Source organism: Papio anubis, chromosome 16, assembly GCF_008728515.1.
Source record: "Papio anubis isolate 15944 chromosome 16, Panubis1.0, whole genome shotgun sequence".
Lineage (NCBI taxonomy): Eukaryota > Metazoa > Chordata > Mammalia > Primates > Cercopithecidae > Papio > Papio anubis.
This window is the reverse complement of record NC_044991.1, coordinates 20,350,872-20,360,908: the sequence shown is the minus strand read 5'-3', so window position 1 is coordinate 20,360,908 and position 10,037 is coordinate 20,350,872. Positions and strand designations below refer to the sequence as shown.

Below are 10,037 nucleotides of genomic sequence, written 5' to 3'. Positions count from 1 at the left end.
GAGGCAGGAGAATCGCTTGAATCCGGGAGGTGGAGGTTGCAGTGAGCTGACATCGTGTCATTGCACTCCAGCCTCAGCAACAAGAGCGAAACTCCATCTCAAAAAATAAAAATAAATAAATAAAATCCCTTTGAGTCACAGTTCCAGAGATTATATTAATGCAAGACATGTTCACGGCAGGTGGCGGTGGGACATCTTGGGGGCCATCTCAGAATTCCCTCTACCACAGGCAGTAGAACCTAAGATAACTTTTTAAAATCTTAAAACACCCATACACATTTTACATCTTATGTTAAAATATAGCCACGTTTATTTTACTATTAAACCTTCCCTACCCCAACTCTTTGGAAAAAAAAAAAAAATGGATGCCCCGGATGAGGCACTACATTGATCCTGTGGCTTCGAGTATCCCGGTCGGCAACACAAAGCCGCAGCCAAGGAGTCCAGAACAGGATCTAAGGCCTCTGGTCCTAGCCAGGCCCAGGAAGGGAGCCAGGCTGGACAGGCAGTGGGACCCATGGCTCCCAGTGCCCAAGGACCAAGGGCAACAGGCAGACAGCCTTGACCAAGACGTATCCTGAAAGACGGTCAGGCCAGGGTACCCCAAGGCCAGATAGCTCCTCCCTCAACCCACCCCCCAATAAATAAGCACAAAACCTGGCCACTGTAGTCTCAGCCTCCAGGGATTCCCAGACAGGCCACAGGGAGCTCCCAGAACCCTGGGAACAGCTACACTGGCCCCATATTCTCCTTCCCTATTGACCTGGGAGCTGCCTGTGAGGAGGGCAGACTCATGTCACAGGATTACAGAGAAGGTCCTAAAGTGACCTCTTCCTTGACTGGCAGGTCCCGGCCCTAGATCCTCAGCCTGTAGCTGTGGAGCCCCCCTTCCCAGTATGGACACAGTGGGGCCCTCATCCTTCCTCCCACCCACTGGGCTTGCTGTCCTGTCTATCCTGCTGTCCCATCCTGTCCTGTCCTGGGAGCCCAGGCTGAGGACCGGGGAGCAGGCAGGAAGGGTCCATCCCCACGTGCAGAGTCCAGCTGGGCAGCTAATCATCAGAGTAGCGGTTCCCTGCAAGGGAGAGGAAGAAGAACAGGGAGGGAGGCATCAGGTGAGGAGCAGGCGGAGTAGGCCAAGGGCCCCTGCCCCTGGTGCTCACCCAGGACGTTGAATTTGCACAGTGGGCAGGTCTGCTGGAGCATCAGCCAGGGGTCCACACAGTCTCGGTGAAACTCGTGCTTACAGGGCAGCACCCGGAGCCACTACAGGGGGTGGGAGAGGAAGGTCTCAGGCCACTGAAGCAGGACTCCACATGGGGGTGCCTGGTCCCATGCCCCTCGCCTCAGCTGGGGAACTGAAACCTCACCGCTTCCCCCACCCCACTGAAATTCTGCTCTGTAGCCCTGGGGGCTGAAGGAGAAGGGCCTGGTGGGGGTGGTTCCAAGGTCCTGGGAGTAAGGTGGGAGGCATCACAGGTGAGCTGATGGCTGGTCTCTACCCAGGGCACTAGCCTGCTTGTTGCAGAAGTAGTCCAGGCACACGGCACAGGTCTCAACACCCGGCTCTGGGAGGCCCTGCGCCGCCCTGCTCAGCCGGCAGCGCCGTGTCTTGAGGGATGCCAGTCTCCGCACCACGCGGCGCTTAAACAGGTCCACCTGTGGGGAGAGGACAGGCACAGTCTTGTAGGCCCAAGGGCTGAGGGCTCTGGGGCTCCCTAGGGCTGGCTCTCACCTGGCCTCCGAGCTCCCGCTGGCTCTGCCGCGACGCCTGCCGCTGGGCCTGGACCACGAGGCCTGTGCACAGGAGCATGGCCACCAGTAGGATGGCATTCCACAGCTGCTGCAGGGGCTTCTGGGGAGGGAAGCAGTCATCAGGGACATGGGGCCGCCCCCACACGCCTCCCTTAGGAACATCTACCCCCAGGAATGCCAGGGAGCAGGCAGGTGAGGTGTGCTGATGGCCTCTGTGTCCCTGCAGTCCCCAGCTTCCTCTTCCGAAGGCTCCGTCCCTCCCACTGTGTGCTTCTCAGGATCACTCACTCTGCCCTACACGTTTTCCCATCCAGCTTCAAGAAGAGCCACATCCATTCCCAGCCCAGGGCTCTCTGGGCAACAAACCTGATGTTTTGCACACACAGAAGCTTCTCTCTGGTAGCCTCAGAGACTCCCCAACCCAGCACCCAGCAACCTAGCACCCACCCTGGGACCTGCTCACTCTCCCACCCCCATCCTCCTGCACTTCCTCCTGGTCGGCTTTCTCAGGCCCTGCCATCACCCACTCACCCATCCAGCCTGAACGTTCACACCCCCCAGTACGGGAGGGAGCCAGCCCCCAAGGCCTGTTGCTTTGTTCTCCTGGGTTGGGGGGTGGTCTCTCATGCCCTTCTTGTCACCCATTTCCCACCCACAGCCAGAGGGTTCTCCCCTGCACACCAGGCCCCGCAGCTCCCCTGCCTGAGCTCCTTCCCTGTAGTGCCACCTGACTCCTCTCAGTGTCCTGTGCTCCTGGCTCCCTCCCGTGTCTGTGCCTCTCCATACTGTTCCCTGTCTTGGGAACCCTCTTCCACCTTATCCCTTTTCTCAGCTACTGCCTCCACCGCATCTTGCTCTAGAAGCTCCCTGACCTCTTACGGCCGGGTGAATGTGCCCCCTAACCTCCGGCTGCCCCGCCCTCCTCACACCTGCTCTACCCAGCGTTCTCTTGCAGCTGCCCTTGGGGGTCTGTGTGCTCCTATCTGTGGGAGGTAACCATAGCTGATGTGGCCACCACTCTAACCCAGTACCTCCCATCATCTTTGTGGAATGAATGAATCTGGAAAGGAAATGTGACTGAGAGAACACTGTAAAGCCTGGGGGCCTCAGGCCCCTGGGCAGCCTCAGAGTGACTGAGGGAACAACAAGGATCTTGACTCAACTCGCCCCAGATGTGGTGTGGCTGCTGGGCTCTGACTACTCAACAGCTGGCTCACGAGATGGTGCGGCGGAGTAAGCAAAACACAGCACGATCCCTCAGGTGCGCCTCTGCACAGGGTCTGTGGATGTCTTAGGACTAATACACACATTCACTTCAAAGCTCTCTGCAGCTGAGTGCTGCTCTGCCATCGTGTTCTTCCCTGACTGATGCTGAAGTTCATCCACCGTCATGTGGGGAAGAGGGGCTGAGAAATGACCTGATGTGAAGAGCTCACAGCTCTAGACAAGCCTGGGTGCTGCTAGTGCCACAGGCCATTGCTCTGCTCAGAGTGGAGGTGCTCTGGGGGCCCTCACTGGGAAATGTCTGTGAGCCCCAACTCCCCTCTCCATCCTGCCCTCTTCTCTCCTCCAGCTGCAGCTGGGCAGTGCCACCTGTTCTAGGAAGCTGTCCCCAAGCCCCAGGCTGAGTGCCTTTACCATGCCCTAGAGGGTCCCGGGGTCACCACCAGCTCTGTGCTCACCCCAGCAGTGACAGCATATCTCTGGCCTATCTCCTCTCCCGACTGGGTCCCCATGAGCCCAGGGCTAGAGCAGCCCAGTTGGCCAACACCTGCTGGGGGCTGTATACCAGGAGACTGGGGCATCACTGCGTGGCAGAGAAGTAACTCAAGAAATGCTTGTGGGCCGGCCGCGGTAGCTCGCAGGCCTGTAATCCCAGCACTGTGGGAGGCCGAAGCGGGCAGATCACCTGAGGTCGAGAGTTCAAGACCAGCCTGACCAACATGGAGAAACCCCGTCTCTACTAAAAATACAAAAAATTAGCTGGTGTGTGGTGGCACAGGACTGTAGTCCCAGCTACTTGGGAGGCTGAAGTAGGAGAGTTGCTTGAACCCAGGAGGCAGAGGTTGCAGTGAGCCAAGATCGCACCATTGCACTCCAGCCTGGGCAGCAAGAGTGAAACGCTGTCTCAAAAAAAAAAAAAAAAGCTTGCGGACAGAATACCCTTGAATGCCCTTGATGCCAAGTGTTGGAAATCCAGGGATGATAAAACATAGCCCTGGCTGTCAGGAGACAAAGTGACACTCCTGAGCCCCATGCCAGGACTGAGTGGCCATTATGGCGTAAGTTCTCCAGGGCAGAGCCTGCTCTAGAGCTCCATGCCTCAGAGCAGCCAGCTGGCTGGGCTGAAAGTGTGGCCAGCCTGAAGCTCTGCTGCAGGCCAGAGACCCAGCCTCCCCAGGCTCACTGCATCCTGGGGAGCCCTATGTGCCCCAGGTTCAGTGCATCTTGGGGAATGTACCTTGTAGAGCCCCAGGTGAGGATGGAGGGCAGGAAGAGCAGTAAGAACGGTTCATTAGCCAGGGATGGTGGCTCACACCTGTAATCTCAGTACTTTGGGAGGCCAAGGTGGGCAGATTGCCTAAGCTCAGGAGTTCGAGACCAGCCTGGGCGACACAGCGAAACCCCATCTCTACAAAAAATACAAAAATTAGCTAGACATGGTGGCATGTGCCTGTAGTTCCAGCTACTTGGGGGGCTGAGGTGGGAGTGTCACCTGAGCCCAGGAGGTCAAGGCTGCAGTGAGCCAAGATCGTGTCATTGCTGTTCATCAGACCTTCCTGATACATGAGTGTTGCTGCTCTGGACTGCCAGAGGCTGGAGGGATAGTGACTGGGCCCTGGGGTCAGGACTGAGAGCCCAATACCCATCAGGCCAGCCACTGAGATGCCTACTCCAGCCACCCGTCAGACACCTCAGCGGCCATGGCCACCCAATAATTGGGTTGGGACCACCTTGACCTCGGCCTGCAGCCTGGCCAAGGCTGCTCAGCTCTGCCCTCTGGAGCAGCCAGACCGACCTGCAGACTGCGCACAGCCCCACCCCAGGCCTCTTACCAATGCCTGACCTGTCCAGAGGCCTGTGTGGGCTACCCATGACAGGGATACACAGAATACTGTCCCTGTTCACAAATGAGGAACCCGAGGCCAGAGAGGTGAAACTCCCAGCCTGAGATCAGTCAGCTAATGTTTCCGAGCCAGGATTCCATCCCAAGATTGCCCCACTGGAAGTTGCCCTGCACAGCCCACGGTGGCCAACACCTGCTGGAGGCTGTACACTAGGAGACTGGGAGGTGACTGCCCAGCAGTCCAGGGACTCAAGAAATGCTTGTGGACAGAATACCCTTGAATGCCCCGATGCCAAGCGCTGGAAATCCAGAGACGATAAAACACAGTCCTGGCTGTCAGGAAACAAAGTGGCGCACCCGCATCACATGCAGGATGGGCTGTCCCAAGAAGCCCAGGAACAGCCTGACCACGCCTTGCTGTGATACAAGAGGGAGAGAGGGGACTTCAAGCTGGGCTGTGAGCGAGGCTTTCCAAAGAACGGTGGCAGGATGAGTTGTGAAGGTTCTAGCTAGACTAGGACGTGTGGACACAGAGAGAAAAGGTGTCCACGTCTACAGCCAGGCGTAGACAAGGCCCAGTGGCAGAAAAGGCCAGGGCATGTGTAGTCACTGGTACAGGGTGGCCAGAGCATAGGAAAAAGGACTAGAAAAACAGAGTGAGTGAGTGATGCAGAGAGCTGTGAAAGCCATGCGAAGGGGTCTGAACTTTATTCTACAGACAGTAAAATAAGGCTTCCCAATGCCTGCAGAACGTGAGGACAGCAGCTAACACTGACTGCACGTGACCTGGCCCAGGCACCCCACTGAGCGCCCACCTGCACCATGTCTCTGAACACTCACAGCACTCCTGTGGGGTGGGACAGGCCGTCCTTGCCACCACGGTAGGGAGAAGCCACAGGATTTGCAAGACAAGGCCATGTATGTGGCCCCATGAGCCTCCTTTCCCTAGGCCCCATGTCATCTGCTAGCACCCACCTGCTCCTGGGCACGACTGCCTCCCAGGCAGACCAAGTCCTGCCATCCTCCATAGCCATCCTTGGAGAGGCCACAGGTGGTCCATAAGGTCAGCTTCCACTCAATATTGGCAGACAGGGACTCTCCGCTGGTGATCTCAGCTGTGGCCTGGGTCCTCCTGGGAGGGCCAGATGGAAGGACTCTTGGAAAGAGAGGCCCAGACCCACCCAATCCCAGCTCTGCAGGAAAAGGGTACCTATGACTATCGCCCCTGTTGGCCTTCCACTTTACCCCAGGCCTTTTCTCTCTATTGGTTTTTCCAGTTTTCACACCAGCCAGGCCAGGGAAGCCTGCAAGCCCAGGGAGTCCACCTTCCTCCTTGCTGGGGCCAGTCCCCTCTGCCCACAGAGCCACCTCCTTGCTCCAAGCTCCAGGCTCTGGCACCTCCTTCCCATGCCCTCACCCAGTTTTCAGCCTGGGAAAGGGCAGTCTTTTTTGTTTGTTTGTTTGTTTGTTTTTGAGACAGGGTCTCCCTTTGTCACCCAGGCTGGAGTGCAGTGGCACAGTCACATTTCACTGCAGCCTCTACCCCCAGGGCTCAAGTGATCCTCCCACTTCAGCCTCCTGATTAGCTGGGACTACAGGCATGTGTCACCACACTCAGCTAATTTTTGTTTTTTTTTTTGTAGAGACTGAGTCTTGTCATGTTGCCCCGGCTGGTATCAAACTCCTGGACTCAAGTAATACTCCTTCATCGGCTTACCAAAGTGCTGGGATTACAGGCATGAAACACCATTCCCAGCCGAAAGGGCAGTCTTAAAGCTAACAGTTGGCCAGGCACGGTGGCTCATGCCTGTAATCCCAGCACTTTGGGAGGCCGAGACAGGCGGATCACGAGGTCGGCAGATCAAGACCATCCTGGCTAACACGGTGAAACCCTGTCTCTACTAAAAATACAAACAAATTAGCCAGGCATCGTGGTGGGCACCTATAGTCCCAACTACTTGGGAGGCTGAGGCAGGAGAATGGCGTGAATCCAGGAGGCGGAGCTTGCAGTGAGCTGAGATCGCGCCACCGCACTCCAGCCTGGGCAACAGAGCGAGACTTCATCTCAAAAAAAAAAAAAAAAAAAAAGCTAACAGTTAGGCCGGGCCCTACCAGGCCCAGTCACAGCAGCAGCAGGGGCAGCAGCAGCAGTAGTGGCAACGGGGGCTCACGCCTGTAATCCCAGCACTTTGGGAGGCCGAGGCAGGTGGACCTGAGGTCAGGTGTTTAAGACCAGCCTGGTCAACGTGGTGAAACCCTGTCCCTACTAAAAATACAAAAAATTAGTTGGGTGTGGTGACACATGACTCTGATCCTAGCTACTTGAGAGGCTAAGGCAGGAGAATCACTTGAACCTGGAAAGCAGAGGTTCCAGTGAGCCGAGATTGCCCCATTGCACTCCAGCCTGGGCAACAAGAGTGATACTCCATCTCAAAAAAAAAAAAAAAAAAGGCTAACAGGTAAGACCCTGGTCCCAAGCCCCCTCAGCCCATGGGAGAGCCAGGGGCTCTCTGTACCCAGGGTCAGTCCTTTGAAGTCTAAATGCCAACTCACTGCAGCAGTGCATCCAACAGCTTGGTGACATTGGAGGAATAATGGAGGACGATCACTGGCCTAAGCAGAAGCTGGGATATGTCCAGCTGCAGGGAGACAAGGAAGTCAGCAGGCCTGGGTCTCCCTTTCCCCAGCTTGCTTACCCTCACCGCCTGGTCTGATTTACCTCTCGGACCACGTTGTGGTTCAGGATGAGGAGAAGCAGGGCAGAGGCTCCCAGGAAGAGGGCCCGCCGCATCTGCAGAGGGATAGAAGGCAAGAGGCTAACATATACCCTGCCTGCACACCTGTCTCACCACCTGCAGCCCCAGCTGCTCTTAGTTCCTGGCCCTGCAGTGAGCAAAACTCTGGACAGACTAGCCATAAGCTCCTGGAAGTCAAAGGTGGAAACTGCTTCCTTCCTCCTGCCTCCCTTCCAGATGCGCTGTGCCTTCCCGGGTCCTAGCAGGGCAGTCCCCACAGTGGCTGCTAGCAGCAGCTCCCCCCGCATCCCATACTCTCAGTCAAGCTTCCCAACCTCTCTCTGGCCTCTTCTCACCTCCCTGCTTCGAAGCCGTACTGACTCCATTCTTCAAACTGGGGTGCCCTGACCCACCCAGGCCTAGGGCTTCTCTGCAAGCTCTTAAGGGCCCATCTAAGGAGGGCCTGGCTCTAGCAGATGCCTTGGAATCCCTTCCTCCAGCCCCTCCCCCCTAGACATCCCCTGCACCTGCTGGACCAGGGCCTTGGGATAGGCCTGCGGGCCACTGCCCTTATTCTCCTGGTGGAACTGGGCCACCTGCTCCTTGCCCACGTATGCCACTGCAATCCAGCCTTCCACCGGCGCCTCCTGCTCGGCATCCACGATGTCCATCTGTGTGGCAAGGGGCCATGAGCAGCGGGAGGCAGGGTGTTGGGGAGGAGGGAGCCGGGGTCATCACAGTGGATGCAAGGCCAGAGTTCGGAGAGCATCTGGCTCTCAGGTTTGGGAAGCCTGAATGCTGGGTGCCTGGGGAGACTGGGGAGGGGCGCTGGACTGTCAGGGCTTGGTGGAGGATGAACGTCGCTTCTGGGTGCGGGGTCTCTAGGGAGGGTTGGGAGAGAGGTTTAGTGATGCGGCCAGATGGCTCAGCAGCGCTCACCAGCAGCAGGCGACCGCCCAGCAGGGGCGCCGGGTCGGCTTCGGAGCCGATCCTGACGCCCTCCAGGACCAGAGCGTCCTGGCGCGGCAGTCTCACGTCCACCCGCACGGCGCGGGCTCCGCCCCGCCCCGCCCCGGCCGCCGGCTCGCTGCCGTCCGCCGCGGCCCCGGGCCCCGCCAGGCCCAGCCACAGTGGCAGCAGGGGCAGCAGCAGCAGCAGCGGCGACGGGGGCGGCGGCGGAGGCGGCGGCGGCGATCTCAGCGCGGGGCGAGCGGCGGGGCCCATGGCCCGACCCGACGAGCTGGCGCACAGTGGGGCCGGGGGTCCCGGGCGCGGGGGGATCGGAGGGAGAGAGGCCGCTGCCGGACGGGGCGGGGCGCCGGGAGGGGCGGGGCCGCGGCCGGACGGGGAGGGGCACCAGGAGGAACGGGGTGGGCGCTTGGCGTCTCCCGCTCCCAGACTTGGCCGCGGGCGCCCCCTGGTGGCCGCGGAGAGCTTAGGCGCTAGCGGCCGAGGATGCTGGAGAGGGGCGGAACCGGGATCGCAGCAGGAAGGCGGGAAGTCAGAGAGAGGAGGTTCTCGCAGCCAGCGGGGTGTTCCGGCGGCGGACGCGTCAGCGGGGCAGACAGGAAAATAGTTGAAAAGGGCGACCTGGGGGAGCAGAGACACGATCAGAGCCTGAGAAGGGCAGGAGCAAGGGATGTCTAAGGGACCTGGTGGCAGGCCCTTATTCTGCGGCAGCCCCACTGACCCACGGGGTGGCCAGGGCCAAGTCACGTCCCTTTCTTCCCTGGTCCTCCCTGTCTCGACCCCACTAAACAGCAGGAGGCAGAGAACCAGAGACTGGCATGGGAAGCCGACGGGAGAGATGGAGGGGCAGGGGAAAGGGGCTGGGGGGCAAGGCAAGATGAAGCAAGCAGGGACCCAGTGCCTCAGTGGGACCGAGAGGCTGGGTCACTTCCCTCATCTGTGAAATGGGCACGATAGGCCGGGCGCGGTGGCTAACGCCTGTAATCCCAGCACTTTGGGAGGCTGAGGTAGGCAGATCACCTGAGGTCGGGAGTTTGAGACCAGCCTGACCAACATGGAGAAACCCCCATCTCTACTAAAAATACAAAATTAGCCGGGTGTGGTGGTGCATGCCTCTAATCCCAGCTATTCAGAAGGCTGAAGCAAGAGAATCGCTTGAACCCGGGAGGCGGAGTTTCGGGCCATTGAACTCCAGCCTGGGCAACAAGAGTGAAACTCCGTCTCAACATACTTACATGCATACATATATAATACATACATACATAAGGACCGTGTAAAATCAACCCTGCCTCACCCCCAGCAAATAACTCAAATGTCTACTGGAATGTGGAAGTCCCACTACTGTCCTAACTACTCACTACTGTCCGTTTCTCCAAGGGTTGGGGCTGCTGGGAGCTGGCTCAGTCTGAAACCTGAGCCTTTAAAAATTTGTATGGTGGGCCGGGCGCGGTGGCTCACGCCTGTAATCCCAGCATTTGGGAGGCCAAGATGGGTGGATCACAAGGTCAGGA

At 58.4% G+C, this 10,037-nt stretch overlaps 1 protein-coding gene across 3 annotated transcripts; it reads right to left on the bottom strand.

The window, feature by feature from the left end:
- Window positions 1-278: 278 nt before the first annotated feature.
- On the bottom strand, window positions 279-8,872 carry RNF215 (ring finger protein 215). 3 transcript variants are annotated; one of them, XM_003905417.4, is made up of 9 exons: window positions 8,497-8,872; window positions 8,085-8,228; window positions 7,542-7,613; window positions 7,376-7,461; window positions 5,798-5,954; window positions 1,736-1,855; window positions 1,516-1,659; window positions 1,164-1,266; window positions 279-1,075 (listed from the first exon to the last, which is right to left on the bottom strand). In XM_003905417.4, the coding sequence occupies exons 1-9, from the start codon at window positions 8,779-8,781 to the stop codon at window positions 1,053-1,055; spliced, it is 1,134 nt and encodes a 377-aa protein (XP_003905466.1). In that variant the 5' UTR covers window positions 8,782-8,872; the 3' UTR covers window positions 279-1,052. The 3 variants fall into 3 exon arrangements, with proteins under 3 accessions (XP_003905466.1, XP_021777151.1, XP_021777150.1); XM_021921459.2 differs by having other exon boundaries at window positions 279-1,266; window positions 1,736-1,852; window positions 8,497-8,854; XM_021921458.2 differs by having other exon boundaries at window positions 279-1,266; window positions 8,497-8,851.
- Window positions 8,873-10,037: the final 1,165 nt, after the last annotated feature.